The 24,072-nt window shown below is 42.9% G+C and overlaps 2 protein-coding genes across 2 annotated transcripts; both read left to right on the top strand.

Moving 5' to 3' along the window:
- The first annotated feature begins 2,354 nt into the window (after nt 1-2,354).
- ntd5 (ntl-dependent gene 5) lies at nt 2,355-11,678 on the top strand. The gene is made up of 8 exons (XM_078252760.1): nt 2,355-2,463; nt 3,754-3,888; nt 4,334-4,525; nt 8,738-8,864; nt 9,729-9,805; nt 10,389-10,571; nt 10,773-10,970; nt 11,095-11,678. The coding sequence occupies exons 1-8, from the start codon at nt 2,397-2,399 to the stop codon at nt 11,175-11,177; spliced, it is 1,062 nt and encodes a 353-aa protein (XP_078108886.1). The 5' UTR covers nt 2,355-2,396; the 3' UTR covers nt 11,178-11,678.
- A 257-nt stretch (nt 11,679-11,935) lies between these two features.
- Nucleotides 11,936-17,167, top strand: LOC144519547 (uncharacterized). The gene is made up of 3 exons (XM_078252758.1): nt 11,936-11,986; nt 12,981-15,428; nt 16,074-17,167. Exons 2-3 carry the CDS (start codon nt 13,005-13,007, stop codon nt 16,413-16,415), a joined length of 2,766 nt encoding a protein of 921 aa, XP_078108884.1. The 5' UTR covers nt 11,936-11,986; nt 12,981-13,004; the 3' UTR covers nt 16,416-17,167.
- Nucleotides 17,168-24,072: the final 6,905 nt, after the last annotated feature.

Here is a 24,072-nt window from a genome sequence, read left to right as displayed (position 1 = left end):
TACTTCAACATTTTTGTGGATTTTATTCATTTTTTTCCTCTTATGTTTCTGTCACTGGGAATGGGCATGCTAGAGAGAGACAAAAGGGGAGACACCATGGAAACAGTCCAGCACTATCTTCAACATTTGTCTTGTGCATTCTTTTTTTAATAGAACAACTTCATCCTAATTGACTCAAGTTCCCCAACATTTTGATTTTTTTTGTACTTTGAGCTTAACTTTATGCCATTGGCCATCTTTCTCTAGCCTATGCTTTTATCTTTGACTCAATCTCCTTTTCTCTATCCCAGTTGAGTGCTTTTAATCTACTCTGGTGTCTCGTATCTCACCTAAACTGGTGAAATCCTGTTGTGATGCCCTGGGTAACTCTGCTCCCCCTTGGTCCTCTCTTTTGAAGTGTTGGGACATTTCTCTTCTTCTGTTTCTATATCCAACTGCGCTATTTCTGTCCGATTGCTCTTACAGCCAATCCCCTCACAGTTATGTGCAAACTCTTCCCATAACATGTTGTCCCCGTGTCTCTCTTGTACCTCGGCGGTACATTGAGTAGTTAAATCTCAGTGTTGTAAGATATTCTGAAATAGTAATCAATCTTCCCAATAAAACGCACATCGTTACTTTACTGTACTTTATGAACACAGTTTAATTAGCATTATTATGGGGGAGAAATGTTGTATATTGGATAGGCCTATACTATTTTATGTAATTGATGTATTCCAGGAGATGGGTTGAATACCCCCATTGAGTGGAATGGTGTTAATTTCTCAGATTTCTGGGAGAAATAAAAGCCAAAATTTCCTATGTTCATCCACAAAGCTTGTTCCTATTTAGTGCTTTTTTCAATACTGTTCCTTCCTTACTGTTTACTCCTGTTACTACTCTTTACTTTTAACTGTATCTATAAACTTCTCTTTTTTTACCCACAACAACTACACATGAGGCATGGTACACTATGTTCCTGGGGAGGGATGACTAGTAATAGAGTGTGATGTTTAATCCCCTTAACAACCATGATGAATAGTTACCATTACTGCTATAATTATGATGATTATCCCTTTTGTTGTTGCTGTTCTATATTATTGAATTATTTTCCTTTTAGGACAAACATGATCTGTTGCACCTTGACACATCTTTGATCTTCAGTGTTGCTCAGAAAGACTATTCAAATGGAGAAAAAAAACCTCACTCTACAATTTGCATCCTGTCTCATACCCCTCCAGACATTACTCACTTCTACTATGGACACTACTGCCACCTTGTTTTTTTTGTTTTTTTCACAAATATTTTCACAATCGTGGCTCAATAACTTGAACATGATATTCATGCAGACTTACTTTACCTTTTGTGATGACCTTTTCTGTTCCGCAGCAGTGTACAGACTATACACACTATCAATATGCTCCTTGTTGGTTTATTTCAGCCTTTATCACCTCAATCAGTGATTGTTTGCTCTCCCAACAGGATTTAGTCTCTAATATCCTCACAGATGTGGTTCATAAATCTTTTAGCGACTCTAATTGAACTATAACTGCCCTGCTGCATCAGTGGTGGTCCATGGTGCCCACTCAGTGCTGGTTGTTTGGATAGAGTCGAGATTTTTCCAAAAACACCAATAAAAGATTGTTCTCATTCACTACTGCTTTGTTTTCCTCTCTTAAGCTTTGCGTGCTTGCATCTTGAATTAAAGCCCAGTTTTGATTGGGAGGTTGGGCAACAGAGGTCACATTTCAAGAGGACTACTTCTTCATCATGTATGAACTTAAGCCTGATAACCACACTTTAATATGTGGTGAAATGTCCACAGACTACTTGTTTTGATATCCTCCCTGTTTGTTCACATTGTGTACATTCCTTTGATAGGCAAAAAAAGAAATATGCATCATTTCCCAACTGAGGCAATGCTACTTCCCTTGGACATTTAAGGAGTACTTTACACATTTCTAAATTAAATGTGCTCACAAATGTGATTAATCTTCCAAGCTGAGCTGAGTTAGAATACTTAATTATGAAGAGTGTAGGATTACAAAATAAGCGTGTTGGTGCCCTAGACATCAAGAATTGGATACATAGGAGAGCAAATGCTGCCTTCATGAGATCCATCAACCTCCTCTGTTGTTAGCATTTCCTGTTGTTTACTCCTGTTTTTTTATTTGGGGGGGTGCAACAGCCATATGCCATCCCATTAATCTGCTATCTCAGAAACAGAAATGGGTGAAAGGTCCTTGAGACTGGAATTCTCTCCTCAACGCAAACCAGATGTGTGCTCCTGGGCTGTACCACCACCACCACCCCCCCGGCTCTCTCTCCCTTTCCCCCCTCCCATCCTTTGTTCCCCTTTCCTTAAAAATGCTGTCTTTGTGTCCCTCCCTCATATCGTCTGAGACCTGACTTCAAGGATGGACTGTGCACTGCTGCTGCTGTCCCTGTGGGCTCTGACTGGAACGGTGTCCCCGCAGGCTCCAGGTAAGTCCTCTGAGTCCATCCATCACTCACACCTGGGGGAGCACTGAGTCCTGCGTACACAATGAACACCGCTGGACTATCACTAAATACTCTGGACTTTCCCCTGCATGCTTTGTTGCTCTGTAGCTTGTATTTTAATGCACAGATGGTTATATAACCAGGGCTTGGGACTGCAATTAATCAGTTACACAGCTGCAGTCAATCATTAGCACTTAAATATGCAATGGACTAACTAAGGTGGGGGGGCGTGCAATATATGTGTGCATTTTGGAGTGCAATTTGTTCAAAATTGTTATATGCTGAATTAGAAAAAAATCACTAGTCTGCATTTCACCATACAGTACGTCAAATAAGTCAGCGTTATTTAAAGTTAGTGTATGTCTGTTTTTATTTGTTTATTAATTGATGCCAGTTTTTCCACAATGTACATTTTGGTTGTACAGTGAAAGTACAGTGAAATAGGTAAATTGTTCATGGTGAATGCTCTTTCTGTGTTGGATCATCATTGACCTTTTCACACACCTTCATGATGATGATGGTGATTCTAGGACTTCCATAACTCTGGTTTCATGATATTTAGGTTTGTAATATCATAGGTGCTACATGTATAGTACACCATGTCTCCATGCTGTTCTGCGATGATCATTAGTGCAGCAGACTTTGTGGTCACATGGCTGATACAGTAGCACACATGTTTTCATTCTAAGAAATGAAAAATGGGGATCCCTGTCTGACTCCCCCCTTCTCTTCCCCTCAAATGTTCTGGACATTGAGGGTGTGCCGTTGTTAGCAATGTTGCAATGTAAAGTAAGTGGAGAATTTTGGTTTCATGACGTGTGATGGAATACATATGGAGAAGTGAGGGAAAGGGGGAGGGGTTAAAGATACTAGATTACTCTCTCTAGGTCTCTCTTTTCCTGTTCAAATATTAGTTGCATTTTAGACAAAGTTACTCCATTGAGAAAACACACATTAAACACTATTCACGGAAGTAAGACAACTCCCAAGAGTAGATTGATAGCTGAATGGCAAAGAGTAATAAAGCCTGCCATCTAAATACTTACTCATCTGGCAACCTGGGTGGCAAATGTTTGCCTGACCACCCACACTGAATTTACTTCCCTTCAAACAGAAAACAAAGCAGAATAGGCAAACAAAACCTCATTACGGCCCTTAGTGTTTGCTATTGTTTTTTTGTTTGTTTTTTTACAACGGGGCCATGAATGAAGGAGAAGCATACAAAGGGACAAACACTGTGGTGATGTGATAGTCTGTGTGGTATCACAACAGGGTTGTGTACGGAGAGACTTCTGGGAGAGGAGAGGAGCAGGACGTGTCCTCGGCCCTGCAAAGCTGACAGAGACTGTGGCAACAAGCGCCAGTGTCTGTGTGACGGCCAGTGTGGTCTCAGCTGTGTGGCTCCAGGTAACTATTTGTATGCATGTACCCTCAGTTGTCACTGTGAACACTATTATGGGCTCAGACACATTAAAAGTGTGTGTGTGTGTGTGTGTGTGTGTGTGTGTGTGTGTGTGTGTGTGTGTGCGTGTGTGTGTGTGCGCGTGCGTGCATGTGTTTGTGTGTGTACACAGCTGTGGCAACATACATCCGTGTGTCTTCATGGAAAAACATGTACAAATGCACAAAATCTGGGCTCCAAAAGCACCCTATGTCAGTGCTGAACACAAGCTTTCTATTATGCTTGTGCATTATAAAAGACGGCATTGTGAATCCATCCAGTCTAGTTATTCAACCTCATTAATGCCATTTTAAAATGGTTGAGAGCTGTTTCATTTGTCTTATGCAAGAAACAATCTGGTGCATTCTGAGATTCCCCCTCCTCCATCTGGATCATCTCTTTTCTCCTCAGGTCGAACTTGTCCCTGGCCTCTGCCCCCCAGTGAAAACTCAGACGTGAGCCTCCTCTCTCCCACTCACTCTTTTTCTGCCCTGCTTGAAGTGCGCTGCAAGCCAGGATTCACATTGCCCAATGGCTTGGATGCCACTATTCGCCGTTGTCAAGGTGACCGCCAGTGGAGTGGTGATGAGCCCATCTGCACAGGTGGGTTTGAGTTCAACAGAAAAATGTTCTTTCTCACATGGAATTCATACACAGGAAATTAACATCTGGAAGAATGTTGCAGTGGCATTTGTTACTTTCTCAGATTAAATATCGTCTTTCTTATTTAACCGAAGCAGCAGGTATACTTCATGTGTTTATGTCCATGATGGGGTTGAGGATTAAATATAGCCTTTATTGTGATTTTGTGTTTATGCAAGACAGTCAGAGAGAGAGAGAAAGAGAGCGAGAGAGAAGGAAAGAGAGAAAGAGAGTGAGAGAGAACGAGACAGAGAGAGAGAGAGAGAGAAAAAGAGAAAGAGAGAGAGAGAGAAAAAGAGAGAGAGAGAGAGAAAGAAAGAGAGATAGAGAAAGAGAGAGAGAGAGAGAGAGAGAGAGAGAGAGAGAGAGAGAGAGAGAGAGAGAGAGAGAGAGAGAGAGAGAGAGAGAGAGAGAGAGAGAGAGAGAGAGAAAGATAGAGAGAGAGAGAGAGAGAGAGAGAGAGAGAGAGAGAGAGAGAGAAAGAGAGAGAGAGATTCAGGAATGAAACCCGTCTGTGGTTGTGTCGACTGAGACATTGCACAACTGGGATCTATTCTCCTCATCACCATAGTAACCAGAGCTTTAGTTGTTCATATTGGCTGATGGAATATTTTACTGCTGAACTGTTGATAAGTTTAAATAGGAGAGGAAAGCTTAACACGTTTGTGTGCATGAGGATCACATGGATGCACATACATACTGTATATTAGGGTGTGTTGTTTGTATGTGTGCCACAGCACATAAATATATTTTCTATTTCTATATACATGTGTATGAAATTTATATTTGTATATTTTTTTGGCCATAGTTTGTGATGTTATATTATGTTTACTCATAGACAGAATTAGAGGTGCTTCTGTTTGTTGGACTGTGTTGTTATTTAAGGGTGGACAGAATAAACTACACTAAATACAATACAGGATAAAGCCATACAACAAACCCCAAATTACAGCCTAAAAATGGAATCAAGATGAATCACAACTACTTGACTGCAGTTAAAATAATCTATCATTATAAATGAATAAGCTTCACTCATGTTGTGTCTAACCTTGTGTGTGCAAGAGATCTTCTGCAAGCTCTTAATTAACCTAAAACTGTAGGCCACAGGGGCCAGAACAAAGCTGTAAACACATTTTAACAAAAGCACGAGTAGCGGACAAAGGACTCAGTGTTTAATTTACAACCAAAGTAACCTATATATATATATATATATATATATATATATATATATATATATATATATATATATATATATATATACCTAAGCCCCGAGGTAATCATGTGGTTAAATGTTTCAACTTTCTGTTGGTCTAAATATAAAACAGAAAAAGATACATCTGAATAAGTGGCTCACAAAAGGCAAAATTTGTTCAACTGCTGTGAAGCCTTATTACTTCTACCGCTGTGCTGTAAGTCTGCACAGCAGTACATAAAGTAAAACCATCAATACTTCTTAGTATCTCGACACATCTCATTAACATACGGCACCTGGAAATATGCCTTTTGCTTATTGCTTATTGCTTATAGGTCTGAGTCCTGCATTAATCACACAACCATGGAGCTACAGTAAACTGTTTTCTTAGCAATCCTCAACCCAGCTAGGTCCCGCTCTCACCCTAAAGATTTTTTATCTTTTCAAAGATGTGAAATAAGGATACAATTCTCAGCTCTCTCGTAGAGTATCCTCTTGCTGAGAGACAGGCAGAAGGTAGGTGGGTTTTGAACGTGTGAGAGCGTTTGTATTGTGTGTGTCCTTTGCATGTGTGTTAGAGTGTGAGTCGGGCTCCTTCATGCCTGTTGAGAGGCAGTGGGCGGCGGATTACTGTCAAAGTGGCACAGAGCTGCATGCACACAGTGTGAGTGTGAGCGGGTGTAAATGTGTGTCTACTGGGAGTGTGTTGTGTTTATGGGAGAGAGGTAGATTTTTTTCTGTATACATTAGATGTGTATGTGTGGGGAGGCAAGTTGCACATGTGTTAGAGAGCTTCTGTGTGTGTGTGTGTGTGTGTGTGTGTGTGTGTGTGTGTGTGGGCGACAGATCGCAGTCAGGAGAGTCAGAGAGCTCTCTTGCTCATGCAGCTCCAGGCCTTTCTGTTCCCTGCTCTCCTCTCCTCTGCTCTCTTTTCTCTTATCCTCTTTTCCTCCCATCTCTTTCTCCTCTCATCCTCTTCCATCTGAGGCCTCTGATAAGGTCTCTCTCTACAATGGGAGCCAAGGACAAGCATGTAGCTCGAGGCTATTTAGTTTGTGGTGTGTGCATGCATCTGTTTCTGTGTGTATTTGTGGGAGAAAAATGAGTAAAAAACCTAACCTTTTATATCTTTGGTCTCAATCAGATTGCTATGTATTTAACGCTGTGGTTCATTTAAAATCACGGTTTTGTAATATTTTAGATGAATTTGATATACCTGCTTCACAGCAATTTGGTGCAGCAGCCTGTGTGGGTGGCAGCAGTAGAAGAGGCAGGATCAGGGCGATATGTGAAAACAGAACTCAGCTTTGGGCTCTCATCCGCAGCCAAACAGACTCCTAACTCTCCCTCTCCCATAGGTCCCTTTACATTCTTATATTAACACTTCTCGGTTTCAGATACCTAAGACAGCCCTCAGGCAAGAGCTGTCTCTGCATTTCAAAGCCACGCTCTGCTCTGAAACCCTGTGCTTGATGGAGCTTGGGTCGCTCCAGCCTCTCTCCGAACACCACTCTTGATATTTATATTTCCACAATCGTGAGGCACTCAAACTTCCAGGAATGAGCAGGTGTTATACAATCACAGATATACAGCTATGAGCTCGGAGAGGTGTCGGGTGGCTTTTCATCTGCTCATCGAACTTTGATTTATTACACAAGAAGGGTTATTTCAACTTATAGAACTAGACATGAAGTGAAACGCCTCTGCGGGTCACACACCAAATAGAAGCTCTGGTTATACGAGTCAAATGAGGTAGCAGGATGGATGTTCTTTCCTCTAGCCATCCGTTTTTCTTCCCTGCTTCCTTCCTTCTTTACTTGATGATGGCTGTCACCTGCAAAATCACATCCACATCCATCAGTTACATGCTGATTCTAATGTTTTCTGTGTTCCTGTTGGTAATCGTGGACATACTGTATATTGGGTTGTGTTTACGTCTTTTTACGTCACAAATGCACATTAGATGCATACTGAGTGCTGCTGCATTTCTCTCCGAGGAGCTTAACACACATCCCTGTCACTACAGGGCAGTGCTGAAAGAAGTATTCAGATCCTATACTTACTATTACTATAGTAATACTACAATGTAAACGTACTCTTCTACAAGTATATCAGTGTCAACAGCTATAAGTGGAGGCTGGTGTATAAACAGATAATGAATGATAATATAGTAAAACACAGTAATGATATAAAACATGCAGCATTAATAAATGTAAAATGTACCTACTTCTAATGATAACTACATCTAAGTGTGGTATAAACAATGTATTATATGTTTATATACTGCTTATAAATGCTAAATAGGGGGATTTAAATTAACGAGTTACCTTTATGTTATTATTACAATAAGTATTGCTGTGTGTAGGCAGCATTTTAGTGCAGTAGCTGGTTGAGGAGGAGCTTCAATCACTTTATACCGTTGGGTCATATTCAATAAAATGCACAATAATTTATAAGTTCACAGGTTTTTCTGATTTCTGATATTGTATTTTGTCTTAATCTGCAAAGTAACAATATTTGCAACTAAACTGTGGGAGATGCATAATTTGGATATACCCAAGTAAAGTAAGTACACAAGTACCTCAAAAATGTACTTATGTACAGCACTTGAATAAATGTACGTAGGCACATTCCACCACTGCTATGTGGGAATGCAACTTTTCTGTTGAAGAAATGGCATAACAGTAACATAACATAACTGAAGGCTGGTCTGACTGTTTTTCTGTTGGCTTGGTTTTTTTCATTACTTGCAGTGGAGTATTTTTTACAGTGTTGCTACTTTTACTTAAAGCTTTAGTGCGTAACTTGATATTAATGGGGCGGTGCACGGTCACGGAAGGCTTGCATAATGTGGACGCGCCGACAGTTCTGTTGTCATTACCTAGAATTCCTCATGGGGGCGACAGAAACTACACACTATAGCTTCAAGTAAAGGACTTGCCAATAAAGTATTTAACCTTCTGTTCTTCTCTGACCTTTAGAGGCTCAGTCACCTGAAGAACCTGCTGCCGTCCAAACCTGCCCTTTGCCTGAGGAGATCATCAACACCTTCAGCATCCAGGGCGACGCAACAGCAGGAACTGCCATTCGCTACAGCTGCCTGTCTGGGTGAGAACTGGGGGATGATGTGAGGTTAAGGTTGTGAGTGCGTAGGCAGAGGCTATGAAAACCTGAAAGGATACAAAGGTAGAAATGGAGGAAGTGAGAAGATGGGGATGGAGTGTGAAGAAGAGGGAGGGAGCGGAGGGAAGGCTTGATCACAGGAGAGCTGTGATAGAAGAAATACTCAGATCAGTTAATTAAGTAAAAGTAGTAGCAGGACTACTACACTTTTACAAAATTATTGGATTTTAGTACAGAAATATTATGGGCTAAATGTAGGATGCCTAGTATCAAACACACCTGTATAAGTGTATGATATGTTTTTTAATGTAAAATCTGAAATGTGACTAATAACTAAAGCTGTCAGATAAATGTAGTGGAGTAAAATTTATAATACACCCCTCTAAATTATAGTGGAATAGAAGTATAGAATATCATGACATGCTCAACTAAAGCACCCTCAAAACTGTACTTGAGTAAATGTACTTGGTTATTTCCAAGTACATTAATACTTAAGTAATTTCCACCACTATGGAAGAGATGTTGGGGAATGACGGGTGATGAGCGATAAATGACAAGGAATTCATTTTGATCTCCCCATTGAGCTAACTCGGTCATTACAATCTAATCTTGTATTGATTCCCCTTTACACACTGACTCATCCACAGGATAAGATGAGCCAGAGTGGATGTGTCAGCCAGAACTGTGCACACAAAATTCAGACACTCGGAATAAGAGAGACAGAGTGTAAAAAGGAAATCATTTACACCTTTTTTCATCACTTTTATTCTGACAAAGCTCCTCAGCTGTCAATACTGTACATGACACAATGCCATCTGTCCCAACCACTCTCTCCCTTCTCTCCTGCAGGGCGGATATAGTGGGGAGCAGTGAAAATGTCTGCCAGGATAATCAGACCTGGCAGTATCCTCACCCTATCTGTAAAAGTAAGTGCACTGTATCTTTCACTGGCTATGTGTGTGTGTGTGTGTGTGTGTGTGTGTGTGTGTGTGCGTGCGCGTGCGTGCGAGAGCTTCATCTTGACTGTCAGTGTGTCCTCATGCATCTTTCAAGGTTAGCAGGAGAAGATGGAACAGTGGTTGATGTGTGAGTGAATGGACAGTTTATTTATTTTGTCAGGATGTTCATTTATTCCTTGTGTGTGTGTGTGTGTGTGTGTGTGTGTGTGTGTGTGTGTGTGTGTGTGTGCGCAGAAATGTAAAAAATGAGTGAATCAAAGAAGGAGACAGACAAAAACACACAAACCCCTTCAAGTATTCATCTTTCAAGATCTACTGCTCAATTTCGCAGTGCTTTTCTGCCATCGTTTGGCCCAAACTGGTATTGCATGGCCTTTGTTGAAAGCACAGACAAGGGCAGAAAAAAATGGACAGAGGCATTGTTGCTTAGATTCAAGCTTTCGGTTTAACTTTAAACTATAATGAGCTCTCTATTGTATGTTTGTATGTTTAAAGATGAGTACCTCACCTGAATAAGCAGACTGATAATCTGCATCTCTCTCTCTTTTAGAAGTGTACTGCCAGCCTCCTCGAGAGGTGGAGGAGGGCTACGTGGTGGCTGTCCAAAAGACTGAATATGAAGTTGGCTTTGACATCCACTACCTCTGTAAAAAGAACTTCCTGCTAGATGGACCCCAGAAGGTCACCTGCCTGTCTAATGGCAACTGGAGTGCATCGCCCCCATACTGCAGAGGTGAGGGATGTTTTAAATGGTGTATAAAATGAGTTTAAATACTTTTAAATACATATGTTTTTAGGCCCATAAAAACTTGGAATTCTTATGGCATGGCACATTCAATGTATGCAAATAGTTTGAATCAAAGACATATATAGTTATGGCACATTCATTTTTGTATTAAATCATACTTTCAAACCTTGTTAATCTTTTTCACAGCCCGCTGTCTCATCCCTGCCGAGCGAAGCCGTGTGGTGATTGGTGGAGTGAAGCGCTGGCCGTTTGATGTCACAGACGCCGTGGTTCCTCACGGGGAAAATGTGACGTTCTACTGCAAACACCCTCGCAAGCAGTGCAGCTTCGCTGCAACCCAGACCTGCTTTGATGGAAAGCTGCAGCCACCAGCCTGCTACCTTGGTAAACCTCGGACCACCCATACAGGCCGTCCTTTTCTTATCTGTATCTGTTAGTCAGAAGAACATGATTGATTCACATTATTGACAGTTTTGCAATATTCATGCACCTTCTCTTTGTACTTCAGAGCCCACGTGGTTGCAGTTTAAACTCTTCCCTCACCGACTGGTCTCAGAGATTGAAGCATGTGAGCCTGATGATGTGGAGTGATGACCTCCTCTGACCCACCCAACACTCATGACACTGTGTCACACCTCCTGACACACCATCGCCCAGAGCAGTCCCTCTCCACTCTGCAGCTTTGCTTAAACTATCTATGCTATGATTGTGGTCTGTTTTACACGCTGAAATATTTTTCACAGCTCTCGTGGATCCTGTGCTTGTGGCCTTTGTCCCTCTCTGTGGCATACTTTCAAACTGTGGGCATAATTATAATCTGCAAAGGCCTCAAGTATTACTTTGGTCCTCTTTCAGCTTGAGCCAATGCATACTTTAGATGAAATTCATATGGGGATGTCTATAGGCCTATGATGCATTGATACATGCTATATCAGTTATGCCTGTGAATATACCTCCATGTAGCCTAACTCATAATAGCTTGACTCTGTGATATCTCACTGTGTGATCTGTCTTCCCTCCCTTAACCCTGACGCATCAAGTCTCGAGGCTTGTAAGATTTAATGATGTGAAATAAAGTTATGTCAAAATGTTTTGCTCTCTGGCTTCCTTTTTTACGACACATAAAGTCCTACTGTGGGACTTCAATTCCATTTTTCTCCATCCTCTTTATGTCTATCTTGTTGTGCATCCCTCCTTTCTGACTCTCAGGCGTACAGAGAGCCTTTCTATGCAGGCTGCAGGTTCAACTGTACTCATAGGCTGAACATGGCTACTGGTCGGACCCGGTAGGCTGCGACACCATAGCAACTCCCCTTGACCCCTCCCTCCCTCGGCATTCGCAGCATCACCCTTTACACTGCACAGTCATATTTGGTCCTCCGGAAATATCCACAGCACGGGTAAGCCAGTCCCTATGCAGCGAGTGTATGGGTGGAGTATAGTTTTAAATACAGTTTTAAATGTATCGAAAGAGCGTCCTACGCCGGCTCTAACAGAAGGGCTGGAATAAATGACAGCGTGCCGGGAAAGTTTGTCCTAAAGCTACCGGGTACGCTCTCGGTGTCTCGGACCCTCAGCTCTAAAATGGCTGGCTGTAGGTTCGAGGAAGCTCCGGTGCAAAGGGAAGGATCCGCTCCACACCGCGACTCTCTGTAAATATACACGTTTCTCTAACTCCGACCGACGCGTTAGTGATGTAGTCCCAGGTCCGAGAGCTGTCAAGGCGCACACGCACCATAATAATATTGGCATTTCGGACCCAGGACTGTGCTTAATGGCGTCCTCCACGGACAGTGCTTCTCGGTTTACCCCCCCAGACACATTTTTAGAACAGGCTTGTATTTGCAAACCAAACCGGAATATAAATATTATTCCAAAGCGAAATCAATCGTTTTATTATTGATGTTGCATGTGGATGAGAGAGAGAGAGAGAGAGAGAGAGAGAGAGAGCGAGCATGTTTTTTTTTCCGCTCACGTCAGTCGGACCCTTCTGTGCTCCGGTGCGTTTCTCTGAATGATCGGCGACACCAACACCGGTCGACCCCTCGGTAAGAAATTCGCTGAGCTATAATTTCGGATCATTCAAGGTAACCAATACAATTGCCTGGACGGTGTGGTGGTGAGGAGGGGGGGTCAGGTCGCTCAACATTCCGGACTGAGGAGTTGGGGGGGGCTCAGTCTCATCCATAGGCTGTTAGTAATCTCACAAAATCAGTGATTATTGGCTTTTGCACTAAACTTGACCCCAATAATCACCACTGAGACACTGAGTTTTTCCAGCCATCACACAATATTTATTTAATTTCCTTCCCTTACTACCATGAAATGTGTTTATTTTTATTCTAATTTTGCTTCTCAGAGTATCTGATTTATTATTGTATTCCTATTTTGTAGAAATATAAATGGGTATGCCCCAAAATGGATTCTCAGTTGGCTTCAGTCCTGACCGGTGGCAGCCTGGATGTCCAAAATGGCAGCCAGTGTGCAGAGGGATCAGGGCCAATGACAGAGGTTTTTCTGGACCTAAAGGAAAAGACCTCACCTATAACTGTACCAGGTAACCTCCAACCGTGCCCTGTCAAAGCAGCAGTGACCATCAGGCAGGCTGCTCCATCAATCAATGGGAATAAGCCAAAGGGGGGCGGGACCAAGCCAGCCTCTCAGGAAACAAGTAAGATTGGTGGGTTCAGACAGCCAATCACAGTAAAGACTGGAGTGCCTGAGTTGCGCAGCCAACCAATCCGACTCAAAATTGTTGTACCCCCACGGTGCAAGAGGCCAATCACAAACTCTGCCATCAGCCTGACCAAAGACTTTGCTCGCTCACATTTTAGAAGACCTGTTTCGGTCTTAGCTGGAGCAGAAAAACACAGAAGTAAAATCCTACTATCTGCTGTTAAGAAAAAAGGAGAAATCACAGATGTTACTTATCATACTGAGGAAGCTAAGCCAGAATCATTCCATGAAACAGAGGCAGAGAGGGAGGAAACAGTGTGCAAAGACAGACTTGTTACAGGTGCTAAAATCATTCACACTGATGAGTCAGAAACTCCTTTGATCTCAAGCACTAATGCAGTTAAAATATTGAGCCTGAAAGGGATTAAAGAGGAAACTACAGAGAGAGAAATTGCGGAAAATATTCCTTTAGTTTTGCAAGAAATGGACTTGAAGTGTTGTAAGATGTTTGATGAAGTGGGAATGGAAGAACAGACAGAAGCACTGGACCTGAGTCTGCCCAAAAAAAGAGAGAGTCGAGAAAGGTGTGAACGCTTCCTGGATGACTCTGGCTGCGAGAGCTCGCTGATTATGGAGGTGGATGAATATGAGGGAGAAGGGGACAGAGATGTAGTAGAAGAGGACGATGATGGTGAAGGAGAGGGCTCTGTGCTGCGTATGGACGCCACAGATACACTTGAAGACTCTCTCCAGTCTCCCTCTTTCTTTTCTACCTCTGTCTTTACCTCTCTCTCCTCGATAGACTGTGACACTGAAAACCTTCTTCTCATAGACGACCGGGGAATCCCGTATACGCTTAGTCCAGACGGACTCAAAGTGCCGCAGGTCGATGCTTCCACGTCAGAGGATCAGGTTGAAGAAATGAGGTCGCCACAATTAGCCACGTTAGCAGATCCTAGCCTCAGCCAAAGTTTAGATAATGCACTATATCCACCTTCTGATCATCTTTACAACTCACCAGCCCCTGCTACTCATTCTCCATCACTAGGTGTTGATCAAACAAAGTCTCCAGAAGTCTTCACAGGTTTGATTAAAAACTCAGCTCCCTCTAAGGCTGCAGAGCCAAGCGTCAAATCTGTTCAAGAGGCCAATGCTGTTATATCAATCCCCAACCAGCCCATTCAGATAATCACAAACACTTCTACTAACACTCCTATTCTCCTCCTGTCATCCTCCTCTTCCTCTCCTCAGCTCTCCTCAGCTCAGGTGGGTCTCTCGCTTCCCCTTTCAGTTACTCAGACCGCCACTGGTGCTTCCGCCCCCGTGTTCCTTCTCCTTTCATCTGTACCCTCTTCCTCTGGTGACTCTACCTCCACCCCTATCACTGTCCTCGACCCCTCCACTGGTCAGTTGTCCCAGATCACGGCAGCCTCTGCACCCGTCTCCCTCCCTTTGCCCTCCGGTCAGGTCAGCAGTCTGGGATCACCTCTGCCCACGCTGTCCCACCCAGTCATCAGACTGAGCCCCAACAACCCCCCTGTCATCCTGTCAGGAGTGACCAATGTAAAATCCGGCTCTGTTCTCCCCTCTCTCACTGTCCGTTCGTCCTCTCCTGCTCTTCAAAACGACCGCCACAGCACGAACATTCACTCTCAAATCAGCTCTGCCGATTCAAACGTTGGAAGCGAAGCCATATCTGCTGAAGAAGTCTCAAGTGAAAACAACAAGCCATCAACTTTTACAGCAACCTCTCCTCACCCACATTCTGCTAGTTTGACCTTTGACCCCTTAGCCCAGCCCAGCTCAGAGGCCCAATCCCCAGCCTCGGAACCCAGATTTGACCCGTCTAACCAACACTCAGAACATTTACCTCTGGACGACCATCTTTACTTCTCCAACGCTGCTGCTCCCCCCTCCCCTCCCATCGGACCCATTCTCCCCTCTGATAAACTCGACCCGCTGGGCCCCCTCGACCCGCTGGATCCTCTCTCTCCAGAGTGGACACCCGACGGCACGGCCCCCCGCAGGGTTCTGTACTGCGAGCTGTGCCCGCGGGTCTTCTTTTACCTCTCTGACCTTGAGCGCCACGCCATCACGCACTCGCAGAAGAAGCCTCACGTTTGCCAGCAGTGCAGCAAAGCCTTCAAACGCTCCAGCCATCTGCAGGTCAGTTGCAAGCTAATTACAACAATCATTTAATGAGCAATAAAAGTAATAACACCAGCCACTTGAACAGATGTCGCAAATGATTAGTGCAGTTACTGTTAAAAATGCAATAACTGATGTTTAGGCCACTTGGGTGCAGCAGAAACAATTCTGACATTTTATCACATTTGAGGTTGATATGTTAGCAAACAGTTGCTTATTTACTCATCCAGCTGACATGGAGTCTTGGTTTTCACCAACTCCTGTGAGAAGTATCTGGCTCCTTAGCTGCTAAATGCTCCACTATGTTCACTAGCTAGTCACTAACTTTGTCTGTCGTTTGGTGCTGAGCAGGTAGTGTACAGTGGGTTTTTAGAGATTTTTTGCCAAAAACAGCTGCCTGCTGTGGCAGAGCACGCTCCTATGAGAGCAGTCAGACTGAACCAAAACAGTAAAGTTGCTGGTAAATCCCAACAATGAGCTGAAGGATTTACTAAGCTCTGGCGATAAGTCTTTATTGGTTCATCACTACGGGTGACCCCTTTCACATGTAGTCTATATGATCCATTGTTAATATAAAACTATTGATTTTAAGTGCATTAACGAAAGTGTTGAGAGATATTTTCATAGATTTGTGATCAAATGTTTACTATTTTTTGTCAACAGAGACACAAGCACATCCACACAGGCCAGAGGAACTTTGTTTGCCACATCTGCTCCAAACGCTTCAGGGAGGCCGGTGAGCTCCAGCGCCACCAAAGGGTCCACACCGGAGAGAAACCATACCAGTGCCAACTTTGCCACACACGCTTTGCCGAGCGCAACACGCTACGCCGACACACCAAACGCAAACACCCTTACCACCAAGTAGCCATGGAAATGCTGAACGAGAGAAGAGAAAGAGGAGGAGGCGGCGGATCCGGAGTGCAGGAGAAAGAAGAGAGTGCTGAATGGTACAGCTCTACTGTGTCTAATTTAGACAACTCTGAGTCTGAGATGGAAACTTAAAAGAATTTTCTGCATATAGACTTCAAAGTGAAGGGAAGGAGGCGGAAGGTGATCAAATGTAACTCTGGTTAGACACTAAACTTTCCTCATTTATTGACATTTAAATAGGGGGCACTTGCAATATTTATTTCAATGTTTTTAAGCTTATTTATTTATATGAATGTATATTATTCCCATTCCATTCAGTGGTAAAAACTTCAATCAGAAGTCATACATGATTTTGAAATTAGCTTTCCTGTATGAGAAAAGTTCCATATGTGTATATGTATATGAAAGGGAAAGTTCATGCTTGAAATCATGATTTTTATGTGAGTTCTAGAATATTAATTAGACTGCTAACATGCCCCCATGAAGTTGCATTCCCATTCAATCCAATATGTAAAACCCTCAAGTGCTCAGAAAAGGATAACTTATTTACTCTCAACAATCCTCTGCTCCAACTATGTATATAAAGAGTACTATTTGTAAGAGCTGCACTATCTCATGTGAAAGACATAATCTATCTTTCCTACCGTCAGAGACACTGTGAGTCATTTGCACTTGTTTTATTTCAATATTAACTTTTTTTACATTGTGAAGGAAAATGCTTACTTTATCTTTTGTTGCAGCTGTTGTATTTTATGTATTTAATTCATATCATGTGAGTTTGACCAAATGTTTTTGAGTCATTCTAACACAAACACTATATTCAGATTGGCTTTTTGTTTAATGTGCATTATGTTAACTTATTTGAATTAAATCTTTGTCCCATCTTTTCTTCCACGTAGGTGTCTTTTCCATACGCATGTTAAAAGAATTGCAGTATTTGATGTGGCTTTTTTCATTAATCAGATATAACTTTTCTTGATCATGAACACCAGGGCCAGGGTTTATATCTCTGCTCTCATTTATGATGATCCTCAGAGTTGATTTTGCTCTGTTAATCACCAAAGATGAGACCAGACTTTACATGGATCTTTGTGAAGAAAAAAGAAAAAAAAATTAAGATATCTGATATATATCTGCTGGACTGCCTCCAGGGAGTAATTGAGTTTGTGAGACAGTCCTCTGTTTTTTCGCACACTCTCAATTTTCTGCTCCATTTAAGCCACAGAGCCCAACGGAGCTCGGCTCAAGATAAGTTATTAAATACTGTATCGCTCAAATGACCTGACTGGGTCCTTGTGGCCGACCCATTCCTTATTTCTACGCTGGCCATTGTGCGAGTATAGGTTCTCTGGCATGCTGAAAGGCCTACGCTAAGCTCTACTGTATTTTAGTTTGGTAAACTCCCTTTTATAGAGGGTCAGTGGAAGGAGAAAGATGTGGAGGGTGTGATGAGCAAAGGTTAACCAAGCAGAGAATGAAAAATGTGCTGTTGATGGTCTGTTCTTGAAAATAGGGGAGAATATTTGCTCAATTGAAATAGTAAGAGCAGATGTTTAATGCATCACTATTTTACCTTGAACTGAATGTATAAATTGCAACTCATAGAGGGAGTCTAGTACATAATAAGACTTTTGGTCCACAAAGAACTCATAGACTAAAGACTGTCCAACAGTTTGACTTAAGTCAAACGGTTGAAACCTCATTTTAGCTTCAGCTGAACTTTAGAAGTAATTTTTGCCCAAAAATGGACTGTGTTGTGTCCCCCATCTCTTTCAATGGACACATGTTAAGAAGGGATATCGTCAGGGGTAATGAATATAGCAACAAATAACTTTTTCAATGTACATAATGGGCTTGTGAATAATAGTTTTAGATAGACTTGAAAAATGTGAACCTACAGTATGTCCTTGACTTAAGTCATTGCAGGCAAAGATGCAAATAAATGAGCAGGCATGCTTTATGGTGACATTAGATTTACAGGATTGTTGAGTTCAGGTTAATTTTGGTTTATTCTTGCTGACTTTCTATGTATATAGTTTCTCTTTGTTGAGCACCTTTCAAACTGTCTTCACCAAAAATGATGGTATCCTTTTTTTTTTTTTTTTTAGCAAAGCTGCCAAAAACCAAAAATACAAGAAAAATGACACAGGTAACTATAAGAATTAGAATTCTTTTTGTGATAATCACCTCAACAGTTCAAGGTTATAAAACATATTGTTTCACTATTTATACACACAAATACAGCAGAAAATGAGATAATCCCAACTGTATGTCATTGTAAATCACTGAAATACTGTATGAATAATTCACAGTTTTAATTTTTTTTTCAATAAAACATTTATGTTCTACAGACATAAATGACAGCGTGAAAGCCCCACATCAGCACTTTTGATTGTTTTTTTCAACTTGTCTCTACATGATATGTACGTAAAGTTTGAACTATAATTAAAGCATACTTAATGGCCTGTCTTCGGACTCCCTTCCCTTTCAGCAGCCATGGCCACAAAACCCCTGTAGCCAACCTCCACTGGGAGCACCCATGTTCTCCAGCCCTTTTGTCCTGCTTCAGTTGCCAGGTTAGAGTACCTCAGATTCTTGCATTTGTACGCTTCACCAACTGCATCCTCCCATGGCACCGTCAGTTCTATTATGAACAGGGCCTTTTGCGAGGCTGACCACAGGATCTGATCTGGCTGAGACTGGTTGTGATGATCTCCAGTGGAAAAGTGAGCTTCGGCCTAGATCAACCTTCATCTTCCAATCCCGGGCTGTGCCCAGTTGGCTTGGTTCTTTTCCTGCAGTTGACCTCTGTGACACCTTTCCTGCTGGTACAAAGGCCATGGTGTTTGAGAAGCCAGGGGTTGAGGGAGAGAGGGCATTGTTGTTAGTCCTTATTCTTTCAGCACAAGTGGCAGTTGCTGACCGTCGGACCTGGTTGTGTCTCTAAGTATAGATAAGATTAGATTAGATTAGATAGACTTTAACAATCCCAAATTGGGAAATGTCAGTGCTACAGCAGCAAATATAAGACACACAGCACACATACAGAATATACAAGAATAATAAATAGGACAGAATACAAGAACAACTATTCAAAAAATATACACAGGAAACAATGTACAAACGTATATACATGTGGCAAATAATTATAGTGCAGTATATTGTGATGTATATGAGTCTTATCTAACACTCAGTGTTGAAGTGTTAAAAGCGGTAGCGGTCCGTGCGACACCGAAGTGTTCCTGGGTAAGGCTGGTCTTGAAGCTGGTGAGTATGTTCTGTGGGGTTGCTGGTATATGGCAGAGGGGACATGGTTGGTCTTCCCCACGCCACTACCCCAATAGATGGCTCTGATGATGAAGCTAAGTCTGCCTCCTTACATTCCCCAAAGATTCTTCCAGGCAAGCTTCCGGTGTTCCAGGATTTCCCATCTTGTCCATTAACCCTGCTTCACATGTGAGACTGACTTTGCACATTGTTCTGCCTCCTCTTGCTGTCGTATCTCTTTTACCACAAGCTTCTGGGCAGGTGTTGCTCTGTGCTATGTGAGTCTACTTGGGCCTTGCCCAAAGCCGCCTCTTCCATGCTGAACTTGGCCCACAATCTCTCCATGCCTGAGAATGGATTTTGCCTTGCTGCACCACATCAGATGGGTTCCACTTTCTGCCTGCTGCCACTCTGGGAGCTGCCGCCCGTATTGTAGCATCCTGAGTTTCTGTCAGGGTCATGTCCAGCTTTACCTTGAAGCGTTTGTATTCTTTAGTAAGGCTAGTGATAGGCAGAAAGTGCCAAAAACAAAAATTAACATGTGTTTTTGATGCCAATAAATGACCGTATCACTATATTCTATATGCTAATACACTGCACCCATTCCTCATTCTGATACCCTGCAATGTAATGTAAACATCGACTTGACTCTATTAATTTCTGACTTATACTTACAGTATGCCCCTCCTCATCTATTCCATAAAAGATGGGGCCCTAACTAACAATCGCTCCTATAGCCGTCTTGCTGTAGAAGCTCATTGAAGTGCTACGTACATATTGTTAAGGTCACTGTGAGGGTTTAGCCATTAAATCAATGCTGTTCTGTAAGTAACACAAAACCGATTCTGGTGCCCTAATTGACACCACTGGGCTGTTGCATTGCTGAGCATACGAAGTCCTCAGAGCATGATGATTATGCATATTCAACTGGCCGTGTGTGTGTGTGTGTGTGTGAGATCAGCAGTCCAGCTGGCGTTGTATTTGTACAGTACTATAGGAGAGAGTGTGTGTGTATGTGTGTTTGTATGTTTGTGTAGGGTTGGTAGCTATCCAGATTGCACACGACTTCAAAGTGCAGTGACTGACAGACAGATGGATGATGGATACAGTGCGGACAGAAATCTCTGTGGTCTGTGTGTGTGTTTGAAATTGGCCTATGTCAGTATGTGGCTGTGTTTGTGCAGCATGAAGTGGAACGGGCAGCAGGGCTTCTGAGTGGCACGAGGCACATGGCCAAGTGATTGAAGTGATAAAGGTAGAGGAGGAGAGTAGAGAGGGATGAGAATAGACAGTTATGAACAACCAGGGAGAGGCAGCAGATGTAATGAAGTGTTAGACTGGTATGTTTCAGCTTTTTACTCCCTTCTGCATTCTTCACATTCTGCACTTTGATATGTTTGTTGTATATCCGCTCTGTTGCATCACAGACGTCCCATTATTGCCACTGGGAGCAAAAATGATGGAAAGCTAAAAAAACCATGAATGGATTTCTTTTGTTTGTCATTGCACAGTTCAGCCATGTGAGGGCACACTCACACTTATGATGTGATGCATGTACTGGCTCATTTCCTATGCTGTCTCTCAGCTCTCTCAAATGGTGGAGTGATACTTATACCAGGGTGAAAGCAGAAGACAGTGAGCCTGAGGAGAGCTGGATCTACATTCAAACTCTGCAGTTTCAGCAGCGAAGGAGGCAGGTTTGACATAAATATGAAATCCCCCACGATTATACTTTTATTCCAAGCTATACAATGCTTCATAGCCTGTGTGTTGCATGTGAAGGCAGGGTCCTGTACAAATACTGTAGATGAGTCCAGAATTAAACAGAGAAATATGATATTTCACAAGTGAAAGCGTGAAAGCGTGCAAGCCTCCTCGCTCACCAGACACAGTGCAGGATTAACAGTATGGAGTCTCTGTGTGTGAGGGAGTGTGAGGGAGGGAGGGAGGGAGAGAGAGAGAGAGAGAGAGAGAGAGAGAGAGAGAGAGAGAGAGGGAGAGAGAGAGAGAGAGAGAGAGAGAGAGAGAGAGAAGGAGGGTAACAGGTGTTAATTAGAGAGGGAGTCCAGGCTGTAAAGGAGAGGGTGTAGCTGTGGAGGGGAACCAGAGGAATAAGCAATTACATCACCTTTCCCTCAATAATGTGCCATGCTGTCAGTGCAGTCAGTGTTTATAATGTGTGTGTGTGTGTGTGAAATGTATTTACAGGGCATAAGAGGAAAACCTGTCAAAGGTGAGATTCTATAATGACAGAAAAAAGCAGGCGTACTGTTCAAATGGCACCTGAAAGAGCCATCCATCTATAACCATTTATCAAATTAAGGTTCCCATTCATTTTGTGTTCCATTAGTTGTTCCATTTTGTTCCATGGCAACTGTAATTTGCCCATGCGGTGCTATCTCTGCTTCGTGTTCTTCGATTAGTGAAACTCGACGTCACACATTCTTTTCACATCAGATAAAATGGCAGCAACCTCTTTTTTTCCCCTCCTGTATCAGCCCCACTCATTTCCTGTCCCTGTAGTAGAGACTTCCCCCAGTGTTGCGCCCTCCCTTCCTCTCCAACTTTTGCTGTCTCCTCTACCTCCCCTCTCTGTCTCCCCCTCTTTACGACCTGCTGAACCAGCACACGCCGGCCTGTCTGTCAAATCGAAAGAACAGGTGCTCCAGCTACAACCTCACTTCCCCCACTTTTCCCCTTCTGCAGCCCTAAGGCACACACACACACACACACACACACACACACACACACACACACACACACACACACACACACACACACACACACACACACACACACTCACACACACACAGCATGCACACATAGGAAAAACACTCTCCTACATGTTCACCCAAGTTGCATAGTTGCAAACTGTATGCTGACGGACACTGACCTGTGACTCTCAGTGGTGTCACACACACATAATACACGCACATGCAAACTGTACTAAATGACTGTAGGAGGGTGACCCAAAGGTGTCTTGACATAAGCATATGAGCCTGCAGTACTGCTGCAGTACATGATTTGATGTGAGCCCAAAACACTCCCCGGGCTTTTCTCGCTGCCTTGTAATAAACCGTCTCTTTATCCTGCCTTCACATTATGTGGCAATTCAGTTTCTAACATTAAGGAACTGCACTGACTTCATCAGTGAGTCTACTTGTTGTCAAAGTCATGAAGAAACAAACCCACAAATACAAAAGTGCTTACAGTCTTTGAATCTGCTCCTCAATCAATCAGACAGCAGACATAAGGGGGGAGTGAATGGCTGCTATGGTGAAAGGGGAGGGGGGGAGACGAGGCCATGGGGGGGGGTAAGGTTTGACAGTCGCTCACAGTTGGCACCAAGGATCCAGGATGCTTTGGGGCGGATGGGGAGAGGGGGCAGTGAGAGCAAGGCAGAGGTAGAGAGGGTGAGCTTCCATGACAAGGGGACGAAGGAACCACTGATCCTTTTTCTCTTCGCATTTCACCTTTAGGGGAAAGAAAGAAGTGTGGAAAAGGGGCGAAAGAAAAAAAAAAGGATATGAAAAGAACATGAAAGAAAGAAATCGTCATTAGACGCACTACGAAGTTCTTTCTTTCCCTCTCTTCCTCCATCTCGCACCTCTCTCAATTTAATCTTAAATCCACTCCAATTTCCCCCGAGGGACTCAATTCTCTCTTTTTCTGTAAGTATTCTCTTTCATTCTCTTGCTTTTATTCTCTCTGTTTTTCCTTCTTGTGCCTCAGTGCCCTACTGTGAAATAATGCCTATGCCAGAAAAGAAAATCTCAATCAATTGCTTGGTATTTCATTGCATTAATGAGTGAGTTGCCTTCTTTTTTGAGCTCTTCATATTGTAAAGTGAGGTGTGTGTGTTTTATAGGATTGGGAAATTATGGTGATTTAGTATGCATAACCTCAGCTATTCCACAGCATGTAAGTGTGTGTATGTGTGTATGTGTGTGTGTGTGTGTGTGTGTGTGTGTGTGTGTGTGTGTGTGTGTGTATGTATGTGTGTGTTTGTCCATTTCCTTCAAACAGGCTTCCTTTGGGTGTTTTCTGATTGGCCAGTTCAAATCAATATTGTTAATAGGATGTGTGTGTGTGTGTGTGTGTGTGTGTGTGTGTGCGCACACTAATGCAGCTCATGTAGATTCCCAGCCCTCTCTACTTGAGAGGCAGCTCCACTTCTTTTAGTGCATGACACATTTGCAGTCCTGCTATCACAGTGTAAGTGTGTGCACGATGCTGTAGGTGTTGCGAGTTCATGTTTGTCCGTCACAATCAGTGCCCTCCAGCCCAGTATCTGCTGGGGCTTCTGTCTCCGTCACTCTCCCCTTCTTCCTCCTCTTCTTCTCCTGGCTCCTCGCTCTGTCTCTCTAAAAGCCTCCTCGTCTGTTTAATTCTGTGTCGTTAGTTTTGTCTCTGTGGGTGGGCCTCTGTGACTCTGTGTGTGATTATGACAGGCTGTCTATAGGGAGGCCTGCTGTTGCCAGAGCAGCACACTGCAGTGTTCAGTCTGCCTGTAGGTCTGAGA

This window comes from Sander vitreus, chromosome 6 (assembly GCF_031162955.1).
Source record: "Sander vitreus isolate 19-12246 chromosome 6, sanVit1, whole genome shotgun sequence".
Classification (NCBI taxonomy): Eukaryota; Metazoa; Chordata; class Actinopteri; order Perciformes; family Percidae; genus Sander; species Sander vitreus.
This window is presented reverse-complemented; position numbering and strand designations above follow the sequence as displayed.